Below are 14,596 nucleotides of genomic sequence, written 5' to 3'. Positions count from 1 at the left end.
CTCATTATAAAAATTAGCTGAGGCCCAGCACTAATCTTTAAAGGTACCCCACTTATTTCACTGCTTTCTGTGCTTCAAACAATCCTACAGGCATGGCCCAAACCATGAGCCCTTGTGTTATGCAATTACCAATCATGTAGCACGTTGCTGCATGCTTTTACCAACCTAGTCAGTTATATCCATGGTGAACTCTAATAGATTGCCAATCAGGATTTCTCCTCTGTAAAATAATGATAACTGTATCTAATCATATTGTGTATCTAGTTCTATCTCCTGTTAGCACTTGTTCAGTAATGGCTTCAATTGCAGAAAACTCCCTTAAAAATTCACTTAGAAAACTTTCTATTAATATAACGTTTCTTTTTACTCTCCAATTTGAATCACTGACTGCACCTCAGTGCTATAAACACACAGTTCGCTCATTAACCCAGAACACAGAACAGGACAACACCGCACAGGCTCTTCGGCCCATGATGTTGTGCCAACCTATTATCCAACTAAGATCAATCTACCCTGCATACCCTAAATTTTACTATCCTCCATGTGCCTATTCAAGAGTCTATTAAAAGTCTCTAAAGTATTTGACTCCACTACCATTGCTGGCAGCACTTTCCACACGTCCACCACACTATGTACAGAGAAGCTACCTCTGACATCTCCCCTACACCTTCCAACAATCACCTTAAAATTACGCTCCCTTGTAACAGTCATCTCAACCCTGGGAAAAAGTCTGTGACCATTCACTCTATCTATGCCTCTCATCATCTTTTACATCTCCATCAAGTTACCTCTCGTCCTTTTTGGCTTTAATGAAAAAAGCCCTAGCTCCCTCAACCTTTCTTCATAGGATGTGCCCTCCAGTCCAGGCAGCATCCTGGTAAATCTCCTCTGCACACTCCCTGAAGCTTCCACATCTTTGCTAAAATGACTAGACCAGAACCAGGCTTCCTTCTATTTTGTACAGACAGCCAGAGCTTCATACCTATTGGATAAAAGCTCTTGGGGGTCTCTACGGCAAAAATGAAGGTGACGATGCATTTGAGCAAATTACAACTGCAGAGTTGATGTGGCCACTGGAGGAACAAAGGTTAGGCAATTAAAAATTTGAAATGCAATTCTAAATTCATTGGTGATACAGTTTTTTTAAAAATGCAGACGGCTAACAAAAGTGATTAGGTTTGGGCACGTAACTGGAACATTGTGGTGAGTCATACAAGAAAGTGATCAGAAATGATCTTACCCGCAATTGAGAAATGAAACTAAGCACACCACTTGAGTGGGTCCATACAAACAGAGAGGTTGTGAAGTCAATAGTTTTCAGTATTTCAGGAGAATAAGTAGGCAGTCAATTCAAAGGAGAAAGAACATGATGGATTGAGGTGGAGAAGGAAATTACTGAAGATAGGCAAACTAATGGTATAAATAGAAACATGACTTTTTATCTAATAGTCATTAGTAGAGATATGTTATATTAAGACCAAAATCAGGAGCTAAATAACAATGATTGTCTTTTTCAATCTATAAATATTCAGTTCATCTTCTCCATTTTTGGACACAGGCATTACACTGCATACCATCCCTTAGTACAATTTGCATATCAGCATAGTTGAGGACACGTGGATTTCAATACAAGTCAGAAAACCAATTAGCCAATCAAAAAGGCAAATTCTAGCCAGTCTAAAATTTAAATACAAATTGATTTTGTATGTTCTATGCTCCTAATTAATTGCGTGTCAAGCCACTTCTAACAAAATTTAGGCATTATAACGATGGCATTTACAAAAATACCAAAGAATCTGAAGATAAATGCTAATTTGTCAAATACACCAGTTGTGGAAAATGGCCTTAAAACACCAAGTCAGTGATTTGGTATCATCTACAGATGAATGTCGATCTCATGCCCTATCCAGCGACTTGAAGGAATTATTAATATTTAGTATTTTAAAGTTAAATTTGCAATTTGGGGAAATTCACCATTATCATTGCAAAATTATTAAATGGCAAGATGTATATGTACATTTCTAGATCTTTCTGAACACTTACTTCCCTGTCCTGTCTCATCATCTTCATTGGGGAAAAGGTCATCCAATGGTTCTTTGGATGAATCCGTATCCTTGTCCTCCTGTATGATTTATAAAAAAAAGGGACACATTATCTATAGAAACATTATCGAAATTTCCCGAAGTAAATCAACACGACTGACGTAGGTCCATGCGGTTAAAAGTTAAGCCCGACTGGGTTTGAGTACTCGTGTATTTGATGTTTTTCAGCAGCTCGAATTAAATTATCTTCAACCAGTTAATCGAATGTAAAATAAAACTGAAGTTACTGAATGAATGTAATTTCAGATATTTTATCAGTATTAAAACAATTCAACAATTCAATTCCCCCAATTAAACAGCTTACAATGTTAATAGTTAAGAAAAGGATTACGACAATTCTAATAATCTCTTCCAACAGAAGTCATATCAAATTGAAGATTTTAACTGTCTCTCTCTTCATATATGCTACCAGACCTGCTGAATTTCTCTAGCTATTATTTCTAATGAACTTTTTATGCCGGTAATGACATTTGTAAGTCTCTTTAAACTCTAATAGCCCATCGATTAACATTGATCTGTTAAAACATCAATCACTAGGGAAAGTAAAAGTTGGTAATAGCATAATGGATAACATAACATTCGCTACACTTATCTCATTAAATTGCTAATTGTTGGAGGTAAGAGAAGTGAGAAAGTTTAGCTAAAAGAGGTAATTATGTGTAAGCAACACCCAATCAGGTGAAACCTGCCATTCACTCACCAGTGGTGAAGAATCCGGATCATACTTTTTGAGTTGATTCATAAATTCTAAATGTTTCTTTTCCTCTTCCAATTGAGCTACACACTGCTCACTCTTTTGCAATTTTTGTTGAGTGTTCGCCAGCTCATCCCGTAGCCACTGGTTCTCCTGACATAACCGACGCACCTGAGCACGTAATTTCTGTTTTTCTGATTCCACTGCACTTAAGTGACTGGACAATGCCATCATCACCTTAAAACAAAAGTCATAATAAATACATTTTGCAACTTTATAGATCACGGTTTATAGATCATCACAAACTACACTACTGTAACTACTTCCCAAAAATCTATAAAATAGCATTTTAAATAAAAAAAAGAGAATAAATTTGTAGTAACTACAACGCACTCCTCACAGGAAAAAAAACCTGTTGAAGCTTCGTGTTTTGGGCCATCAAGATTTTAGTAAAAATACCAAAATGGAAAGGGGAAGAACATGTTATAATGTAAGCAAAGAGTATGTTTTGGTTAGCAAGTGGACTCTGACTCGTGGAGGTATTGTCATGGAGAAAACACAAGTTGGATGATAACTGACAGTTAACTGCCAAGCTATAAACTGTTCCTCCTTTCTTGCAAATAACTGATGAGTGCAAGACGACTTCAACAAAATGTCTTTTTTCAGCAATACTCAAGTATATACTGCCCAAGGTAAAATCATAATTTTATTTTCAAAGACGGAATACAAAAGGCGTCCAATCTGTTAAATTTGCTGTCCAATTTTGTGATACTTCCTTTAGGAGCCAGGCAAAAATTGATAATCAAGATAATTCACAATATGGATAAGTTGCAATCCTAAATTGTGAACATCCAATTTTCTGCAGACTTCACAACATATATTTCTGCACTTAAAATGAAAATATATGTATTTAATATTTCAGTGTAATTTCACAAAAGATAAGTAATGACTATTGAGGAAAAAATATGCTCGACAACTCTAAGAAACAATGTTTGAAATCTGTCTCATAAATTAAAAATTTTAACCTCAAGTTGTCCACGTGTTAAAAGAATGACCTTGAGCGTCTCCTAATTTAGTAAATCACAGCAATGAGCAATATGATAAAGCCAATAATGGCAACTGTGAGCTAGAGTACCTTATGAATATAAAATTTAGAAATGGGGTATGACATTCACTTCTTACATGCTTAGCATATTCAATGACTAAACTAGCTCCGAGTTGAGCATTCCAAAGATTCACTCTAAGTAAATATAGTCCTCCTCATTTCAGTCCAAAATGGCTTCTCCATTATTCTGAGATTACATCGCCTTACTCCTCTTTCTCCTCCTTCGCCAGACCCCAAAAGAAAGAAAACATCTTTTCTGCATCCATCCTGTACATGCTTTCACATTTCAATGACATCACCTCATTTTTTTTTCTGAACTCCAAAGAACACAGGCCCACTGTCAAGAGGACAGTCCTGCGCTAACAGGACTGGTGAACCTCTGCTGCACTTTCTCAATAGGAAGTTTATTTTCCAAAAAGAAGGGGAAACAATAATCCAGTATGGTCTCACCAAGGTTTAATGTGATTGAAGAAAAACATCTTTGTCTTGTACTCTCATCATCTTGTGAAAAAGGCCGGCATATTATAACTTGTTTACCTGCATGGTTAGCCTTGTGTCTTACAAAATACTTATAAACCCAGCCCTTTAAGTGTCCCCTGGCGCAGGGATGGTGACGTTGTATTGGCCAGCAGACCTAAATTCAGGTCCCACCTGCTCCACAGGTAGACCAAAATATATCTAAACAAGTTAGTTTAAAAAATATACCCTTTAATGGCCTTTGCTAATATCTCACTTTATAAGAAATATGAGAAACATAAGTTTGCACCACTCCGATTCGATGAAGATTGCTGTTGTAAATAAGAGAGTAATAGTGGTGAAAAGATTAAAGAAATGGGGTGCAGAAAAGTGTTATGCAAGTTGGCTGGTTATCACTATTAACAATGTCACGTGACATGATGGGTTGTGAAGAAAATCTTGTGAGTCAGTTCCAGTCATAACTTTTCACCAAAAAAATTTGATCACATTTCACTTGATTTGGAGGTCTGCTCTCTAGCTTGAACTGGAGTGAAACATGCCATGGTTTGTCGAGAACTGTGACAATCTTAAATTACAGAGGTAACAGCCCGGAAGTAGCTGCTCCTGAACCTGCTGTTGTGTGAGTTCAAGCTTCTGTGTATTCTGTCTGGCGAGGCAGTAGGACAGCATTACCAGGGCAGGGTGGGTGTTTGATAATGTTGGCAGCCTTTTTGCAGCAACATGCCTAGTGCCAAAGGGGGGAGCTGTAGAGGTGACGTATACCTGGCTAAGTAAGGTGACTGGTACCTGAACACGCTAAGCAGCCCACACCTGTATAAGATGGCAGACAGAAGCTAAGCAAAACAAGCAGCCTGCTCACATAGTGAAATACAATGTTACCTTTCAACAAAACTACTAGAAAGTCAGTAAAAGAACACTGTATGTTTCCATCTGGGACAGTTCTGATAAAACGATGCCTTACGTCAGGTAAATGACCAATTCCAGCTTTATTAATGGACAGACGATTGCCACAGTAAATGAATAACAACATCATGTGCTAGACTAAGTCCGTCAGCAGCTAAGGATAACAGCTAAAGTTATTTGATAGTAAATAGTTACCTCTTTGAAGTTATCAGCAATATTAAATGGTTTCTAGCTAAAGATGCTCTCATCAAAGCAAGTGGTTTCAATACATAATCAGAATGTAATACAAGTCCTAAAAAAAATTTAAGCCTAGATGTGAAGGTTAACTAGCCGTAGGAGATGCCTTCTCTTATGCCCTGAACGAGACAGATTGAAGACAACCCATAAATCACAAAATGCTGACAGTAGAAATAGTTGTATAATGTTACACTTTTAATTAACTTTCTAACAGAAGTCAACATTCTAGGAATTGGATAAAACTGACATTTTATTTTTACATTATATAATTGGGACAGTGGAAAAATGAAAGGAGGAAAACAGCACCAAAATATAATTAGTAGAAGAACTGGAACTGTCCTTACAGATAAGGAAGCCTGAGAAAGACTCAAAAGGAGGAGTATAGCCATTAAACTTTTGGAATGCGAATGAATAGGATGCATAGAAAGATCCGAAAGCCTAGCGATTACAATGTCTAACTAATATCATAAGATCATGGGAATCTGAAGATGTCTATAGAAGTGTCCATCATTGATTAGGTGTCCAGATTAAAGGGGAAGGACAGTGAATACATTGCGCTTAATTACTGTAACACAAGATGTATAAAAATGCTGTAATTCTTTGTGAGGCAGAGGGTGAGCCATTGATCCAACATCTGAAGCCAGATTAGGGGTTGATCCTTTGGCCTACTGCTTGCATAAATTGGTTTCTAATTGAATAAACATCTTCCACTTGCCTGAATCCTGCCTGCCTCCTGAGTCTGCCTCTGTTGGGAAAAATGCTCCCACAGCAAGGACACGAATAATGTACAAAGCACCTTACCAAAAAAAAAGTACAACATCTTGATGTACACGTATGGAAGTGTTTACCTGTGCCTCACTGAGACCAAGTTCTAACATTTCCAGAGACTTGCGGATCATGTTGGATTTCTCTTCAACCAGGTTCATCTCATCATCTTTTTTAAGACATTTCAGGGTTTCCAACAGGCTATGCAAAATAGAGTTGTGCTCATTTTTTAAGGCTTCAAGTCCTTGGATCACTTGTTTTGTCTTGCCAATAATCTCTTCCTGCGATAGTTTTTCAAGTTTATCTTCCTTTAAATACACCATCGTGGACATGGTGTCATACATCCTGAAAAAACAGATTATGCAGAATAAACATGTTAAAATGGTCTGAGCAACTGAAACATTAACCTTGCAATCTGCAATTATAAATGTTAAGAATTTGATGAACAGTTATTATATACAAGTTTTGTAACAGGGAGGAGACATTATTGGTTTCCTGTAATTAATCAATAACAATTGTTGAAAATGCCATGGAGGTCTCTCCTTATGTACAATCATTCCACCATTTGAAAAGAAATGTCAAGGATTTATGGGATTGAAATAAATGTGAAGCAGAAAATATCATTGGGAAGTCAAACTGCTTCATTGCTAGAGCAAAAAATATGAGACTTGCTTAGGCACAGCAGTATTCCAATGGACTGATTGTACAACATGCATGTCAGAATGTAGTAAACATTTATTTGAAAACTGCTGCACTCTTGAAAAACAAAAGGTAGGAAATGGACTACATTTTTAAAAAACGGTGATTTTCACTGCTTTTCTTATAGTACCATCGGAACACATAGATACAACACGTATGAAATAGATGCATAACTATGATTAAAAATAATTATCACATGGACTACTGAGTGAGCCGAATATTCAGGATTGGTTTCATTCATTTTCCCCGAGGGAAGGTAACAACAAATGTTCATTTGTAGAGATTATGGTTGAATAATTCAATCGCAAGACAAACCATAAATCATCACATTCTAAATCAGGATTCCAAATCAATTCTCAATTCTCTAAAAACTGTACCTCAGATTAATTCACCAGAGTTAGCCCTTAACTTTTCAAAAACAGCACATTTCATCATGTACAGTATCTTGGACACGTAGAAGTTGAAAGACTTGATGTCATAGCTTGGTGATTACTGGCAATCATCAAAAATATTGCAAGTAGTTTCACAAGTAATATAAATGGCAAATGCAAAGCATGACCAGAAAACAAAAGATCAAGTTAATAACCACCAGTGAGTTCTTCCATTGTTACTTTAATGAGTGTTTAGCAAGGAGAGCAGTTTTTCCACTAAGTGTATGTCATCTATTTCACGATACAGTCATACACTTGTACACATGGAAGCAGATCCTTCAGTCCAACTCGCCCATGCTGATCAGAAATCCAAAATTAATCCAGTTCCATTTGCCAGCATTTGGCCAATATTCTTCTAAAACCTTCCTACTCATGCATACATCCAGATGCCATTTAAATGTTGTAACTGTACCAGCCTCCACCACTTCCCCTGGCAGCGCATTCCATACATGCAATCTTTTCACTGTGTGAAAAAGTTGCCCCTCAGGTCTCTTCTAAATCTTCTCCCTCTCACCTTAAATCTTGCCGTCTAGTTTTGCACTCTCCTACCCTGAGAAAAAGGCCTTAGCTATTCACCCTTTCCATACCTCTCATAGCTTTATTAACCTCTACAAGGTCACCCCTCAGCCTCTGATGGTCCAGGGAAAATAGCCATGGCCCATTCAGCCTCTCCCATAGCTCAAACCTTCCAATCCCAGCAACATCTTTGTCAATCTTTTCTGAACCCTTTCAAGTTTAACAACACCGTTCCTGTAGCAGGGAGACCAGAACTGAGCAAAGTATTCCAAAAGTGGCCTAACGAATGTCCTGTACAGCCACAACACAACCTCCCAACTCCTATACTCAATACACTGACCAATGAAGATAAGCATATCAAACACCTTCTTCACTACCCTGTCTACCTGCAATTTCACTCTCAAAGGAACTATGAACTTGTACCCCAAGATCTCTTTATTCGGCAACACTCCCCTGATTTGCTTTACCAAAAGGCAACACCTCACATTTATCTAAATTAAACTCCATCTGCTACTCCTCAGCCCATCTGATCAAAGTCCTGTTGTCTTCTGAGATAACCTTCTTCACTGTCCACTACACCATCAACTTTGGTGTCATCTACAAACTTACTAACCATGCCTTCTATACTCACACCCAAATTGTTCATATAAAAGTGACAAAAAGCAATGGACCAAGCATCGACCCTTGCAGGACACCACTGGTCACAGGCCTTCAGTCTGAAAAACACCACCCTCTGTCTCCCACCTTCAAGCCCATTTTGTATCCAAATGGCTAGGTCTCCCTGTATGACATGTTATCTAATCTTGCTAACCAGTCTACCATGCTGAACCGTGTTGAAAATCCATATACTACATCCACCGCTCTTCCTTCCACAATCTTCTTAGTCGCTTCTTCAAAAAAAAAACTCAATCAAGTTAGTGAGACATGATTTCGCAAGCACAAAGCTATGCTGACTACCCCTATTTAGTCCTTGCCTTTCCAAATACTTGTAAATCTTGTTCCTCAGAATCCCCTCCAACAATTTATCCACCGCTGACATCAGGCTCACGGGTCTACAATTCCCTGCATTTTCCTTACCACCTTTCTTAAATAAAGGCACCAATTAACCTCCCTTCAGTCTTTCAGCACCTCACCTGTGGTTATTGATAATATAAATATCTCAGCAAGAGGCCCAGCGATCACTCCTCTAGATTCCAATAAAGTTCTGGGATATTTAGCCAAATCTTAATTTGAAGTTCTGATTGCAAATATTATATATTCTGTGACTGTTAGTGAAGGTACTGGATTTGCAGCAGAGGAGATAGCAAGAAATGCAGATGCTGGAGTCAGAGTCAATACAGTGCAAAGGTGAAGGAACACAGCAGATCAGGCAGCATTAGAGAAGCAGAAAAGTCGACATTTCGGGCTTATACCCTTCATCAGGACTTGGGTGGCCTGAACATTGACTCCAAACAATGGGGCATCAGCCGGCTACATAGGCAGGTACTGAGAAAGATGACGTAGTTGCAGTAACAGGTTTGTTTCAGCACATAGTCTTAAGAGTTTCAGGGTGGAGATCACTAGTGGGTTATAGTGGAACAGAGATCACTAGTGAGTTATAGTGGAACAGAGATCACTAGTGAGTTATAGTGGAACAGAGATCACTAGTGAGTTATAGTGGAACAGAGATCACTAGTGAGTTATAGTGGAACAGAGATCACTAGTGAGTTATAGTGGAACAGAGATCACTAGTGAGTTATAGTGGAACAGAGATCACCGAGATCTTTTCGGACAGAGAAGGACAACTTCTTCAAGGTGGGCATCCTCGGAAGGGGCTTCACAGTAGGGTTTTCAGCAACCACGAGACAGTAAGAACGGCAGATGCTGGAGTCAGAGTCAATATAGTGTGGAGCTAGAGGAACACGGCAGGTCGGGCAGTATCAAAGCAGCAGGAAAGTTGACGTTTTGGGCTTATACCCTTCATCAGGACTGGACTGTCAGTCCTGGTGATAATCCAAAATGTCGACTTTCTTGCTGCTCTGATGCTGCCCGACCTGCTGTGTTCCTCCAGCTCCACACTGTATGGACTCGAAGGGCCCCAACCATGTTCTCTCCATTAATTGAGATTGCCTCTGCTGAGGACTTTTTTGAGATTCTGAGACTGTTTTTCAAAATACCTTTGTATCAAGGTTTCCATGTGGGTTCCTGTGCTTAAGGGCGGCACGGAGGCTCAGTTGTTAGCACTGCAGCCTCACGGCACCAGGGACCCAGGTTTGATTCCAGACTCAGGTAACCGTCTGTGCGGAGTTTGCACATTCTCCCAGTGTCTGCGTGGGTTTCCTCTGGGTGCTCCGGTTTCCTCCCATGGTCCAAAGATGTGCAGGCTAGGTGGATCAGCTATGCTAAATTGCCCATAGTGGTCAGGGGTGTGTGGGATCCTCCAAGGGGCGGTGTGGACTTGTTGGGCCAAAGGGCCCATTTCCACACTGTAGGGAATCTAATCAGAACCAGTTGTCAAAATCCATCCCTGCTACGTAGGAATGCTCCATGTGAACCACTGATCAACCGAAAGAAGCCGAGTTCTGATAATTATGCTCGTGATAAAAGGTATGCAGCATCTTGCAAGAAATATGATTGGGATTTTTGTCCTGCTGCTCGATGTTGCAAATGGATTGTAAGTGGTGAAGGTGGAATTCATCAAGTGCTTTGTATGATGCTGATTGTCCATGGGTCATACAGAAGTGCTGCAAGAATCACTGTTTGCTGACCTTGTATTTGCCAACTGATGTGTGATTTCATTATCCTACATGGTGCTGGCGCAAAAGATACAAATCTTCCAAACTAAGTTCAGGGATGTATCATTGATTATCACCACAAGGTTTTGAAACTTGTGGCCAGCAGCAATTTGTTATAAAATCTCCATTTTTCAAAATGCTGAAGCTTTGACACTTTAACAAAGCAGATGCCCTCCAGAGTATGTGCTAACAGAACAGTCTGCAGCAAGAGTGCACCTTAGTGGAATTTTGTATGAGGCTTGTGCCTTTTCAGATTGAAAAGTTGCTGTCTGTTCTCACATTCAATGCATATTGTCATGTCAAAATTCTTGACAACATACAACAGCACAGCCAAAAAGTAGGCGAACCACAACAGATGCCATTATGCACCCATGCTTTGTGCCTCTGGTGACAGGAAAGGCATGCTTCTGCATCAAAGTGGCCACCATGCCATCACAAAATGAGTGATGGTAGCAACCATCTTTTCAGAGCAGAGTTATGATTATGGCAGAGACCAGTAAAGTCTTTTCAGAATCCAAATACTCAGGTAATTACTCAGAGCGAAGCTTATTTTACGGAACAAAAAGCAATGCATAATCACAACTATACATCTTAACTGTTCAGTCATACTAAAAGGCACTAAAAATACAACTAAAAAGTTACTTATTTTCTAAATCAAGCTTTCTAACTCTTTTCTACATCCATCTGACTTCCAGCTTCAATACAGAAAAAGGACTGAACGCATTGCCCAAAGTCTGTATTGAAGTTTTTGGGCCTTCCACTTACTTCTGGCAAGGTTCTTCTCTCGAGGCTTTTCCAACTGTTCCCAATCTAACAGGTATGAGGCCCTTCAGTCCATCATGTTCATGCTAGTCATCAAGTGCCAGTCCACTCGACAGCACATATTTTGTAACCTTGCATGCTAGAGCATTTGAAGTGTTTGCTTAAATACTTTTTGAATGTTGTGATTTTCATTTACTAACCTGGAGATCCCCCATTTTATGGATGAAAATATTTTTTCCCTAAATCCCCCTTGCCCCTTACCCTAAATATACACACCCTGGTTAGTTACTCGTCTACTAAGGGAAAATGTTTATCTTATCTACCCTGCCTATGTCCTTCAATCGTGTACATTTCAATCAGGCCCCTGTCAGTTGTCTCTGCACCAAAGAAAACAACCCTAGCCTCTCCACCTGAAACACCAACCCAGGCAACATCCTGGTGATAATAAAACGCGAGGCTGGATGAACACAGCAGACCCAGCAGCATCTCAGGAGCACAAAAGCTGAAGTTTCGGGCCTAGACCCTTCATCAGAGAGGGGGATGGGGTGAGCGTTCTGGAATATATAGGGAGAGGGGGGGAGGCGGGCCGAAGATGGAGACAAAAGAAGATAGGTGGAGAGGAGAGTATAGGTGGGGACTGATGCAACATCCTGGTGAATCGTCTCTGTACTGACTCTACTGCAATCACACCTTTCCTAATGAGTGATGACCAGAACTGCACATACCATTCCAGCTGTGGCCTAACTAACATCTTACACAGTTCAATCATAACCACCTTAATTTTATATTCAATGACTCATTTAATAAAGGCAAGCATTCCAATTGTCTTCATTCACTTTACACACGTGTGCTGTTACCTCCAAAGATCTACAAAGATGCATACAAGGTCCTTCAGATCGTCTCTACTTCCAAGGATCCTTCCATTCCTCATGTACTCACTGGCCTTGTTAGTTCTCCCAAATACATCAACTCATACTTTTTTGGATTAATTTTCATTTGCCACCGTTCTGCCCATTTGACCAGCCCATCTATATCATTCTATATTCCTAGGCTTTCCTCCTTGCTATTTACTACATTAATTTTCATGCAACCTGCAAATTTACTGATCAAGCCTCTACATTATTAATACATACTACGAACAACTGGGGGCCAGCATCAATCCCTACTACAGATTTTCAGTCACAAACACAACCTTCAAACGTTACCCTCTGCTTCTTGCCACTAGACCAATTTGCATCCAATTTGTTAAAGTGCTCGGGTACCATGGGCGCTTACCTTCTTGAACAGTCTCTCAAGAAACACATCAAAAAGGCCATGTGAAATTAACTGCACTATCTCCGTCTACACAATTTGTCTCTTCCTCATAAAACTCAACCTGGCAGAAATGATCACCTCTGGAAATGTCATGCTAATCATCCAGGATTAATCATTGCCTCGGCAGGCAGAAATTAATTGTCCCTAGGAATATTTTCCCAAAACTCTTTCCGCTGAAGGAAGACTTACTGGACTAAGTCCCTAGCCTATCCCGACCATCCTTCTTGAGTAATGATATCACATTAGTGGTCCTCCAGTTCTCTGCATCTTCTCTTGTGGTTAGAAGGAATTTGAAAATTAATGTCAGCTTCACGAATGTAGATATCTTTGCACAGAACACTAATAGTTCTGACGCTTCTACTCTGAAGTCTTGTATCTGGAACTCTTTCTTAGTTGCATTCTCTTAAAAGAGTAACTCACTATTAAGGATCTTCCAGTTGACAAGAGGTTTAAACTGTTGAAGCTAGCAAGCCAAATATAATTTTTTTTAAAATATTGCACTGGTAAAATATCTAGACTACCAACTTGAGCATTTATAACTCATTCCTAATTGCCCTTGAGGTGGTAGTAGTGAGCTGCCTTCTCAAACTTGTGCAGCCTGTATAAGGTGTAGGCAGATGCACAGTGATATTATTAAGGCACATGCAAGATTTTAACCCAGCAACAGTGCAGTAACAGCGATATAGGTCCAAACTAGGAGTATGAGTAAGCTAAGTTGTCACTCAACTAGTTACAGATCAGGTCTCCCAACTTGGGCATAAGTCCCAAACAATAGCAAGGATGGCTTTGCACGATTAACAGTGCTGGGTGTGCCTCTGGCATTTCCAGACTTTAGGCTAATTCAGAGTAGTCCCAATTTCATTCATGTGATATTTCTGTAATACAATGAGTACCTAATGAGGCCATTTTAGGGGGTTGTGAACTCAGTGGCAAGAAGTTATATCTTGTTTTGCAGCCAGTTTGTTCTAATTTGATCTTAAATGAGCTCAAAACAGAACATCCCCTCTCATCTAAAACACTAATTTCTCTTTTTAACCCTTTTGCATTTCTATTACTTTTTTTTTCTTCCAACCAACTCATTGACTTGAACATTAGCCAGAAAGGATGCAGGAAGAAGGTATATTGAAGCCCAGAATCAAGAACCCAGCTTCAACACGACAACAAGAGACGGTTTTACAGCTGCATTTTTAGGGGACAATTTTTTGGAAAAACTGAGAAACAACAGGAACAAGTGAAAGTCAATCTAATAACGTCAATAAGAAAGTAATTAAAAAAGTAAACTAGGCTTAGAGGAGTAAAGTTAGCATAACAGAAGTTTAAGACTGATTAATTAAGATTAACTTTAAACTTAAGACATGGCAGCACAGTTCAAGACAAATGCGTGGCTTATAATATGCAGAAACTCATAGTCTGCACATGTGCAAGAAGTGCTTGCAGCTGAAGAAATAAAAGCTTCAAATCTCAGAGCTTGAATGATGATTGCAGACGTTGTGGCACATCTGCAAGTGTAAGAGTTAAGTTGATAGCACGTTTAGAGATGTGGTCACACTGCAGTTTTAGAGTTTAGAAGAAAGAAGGCTAGGGAAGGCAGTTCGAGAAACATAGGAAGATAGTGCAGGGATCCACTGGCATCCCACTCACATTGGTTTTCCATTTCAGAAACCAGCAAGGGCACTGGATCCTCAGAGGAATGCCATAAGGCAATCTTTGTGGCACTGCTACCATGCTCATCTGTACAGGAGGGGAAGACAAAGAAAGGAGGATTAGAGGATTTACTACTTAGGGAAACAAACTGACATTTCTGTAATTGTAATTCG

General features: G+C 39.5%; 1 protein-coding gene across 8 annotated transcripts in view; it reads right to left on the bottom strand.

The window, feature by feature from the left end:
- Positions 1–14,596, bottom strand: part of klc1a (kinesin light chain 1a) — a 103,242-nt gene that overhangs the window by 77,517 nt on the left and 11,129 nt on the right. For all 8 annotated transcript variants that reach the window (XM_048538371.2, XM_048538373.2, XM_048538376.2 and 5 more), the window contains 3 exons: positions 6,367–6,628; positions 2,803–3,033; positions 2,044–2,122 (listed from right to left, as the gene is read on the bottom strand). In XM_048538371.2, the coding sequence (XP_048394328.1) occupies positions 2,044–2,122; positions 2,803–3,033; positions 6,367–6,627 (571 nt within the window). In that variant the 5' untranslated portion in view covers position 6,628. The remainder of the gene's footprint in view (positions 1–2,043; positions 2,123–2,802; positions 3,034–6,366; positions 6,629–14,596) is intronic.

The sequence above is a fragment of the Stegostoma tigrinum genome, chromosome 10 (genome assembly GCF_030684315.1).
Source record: "Stegostoma tigrinum isolate sSteTig4 chromosome 10, sSteTig4.hap1, whole genome shotgun sequence".
Taxonomy (NCBI): Eukaryota; Metazoa; Chordata; class Chondrichthyes; order Orectolobiformes; family Stegostomatidae; genus Stegostoma; species Stegostoma tigrinum.
Note: the sequence above shows the minus strand (reverse complement) of the source record. Positions and strands in the feature narration are given on the sequence as shown.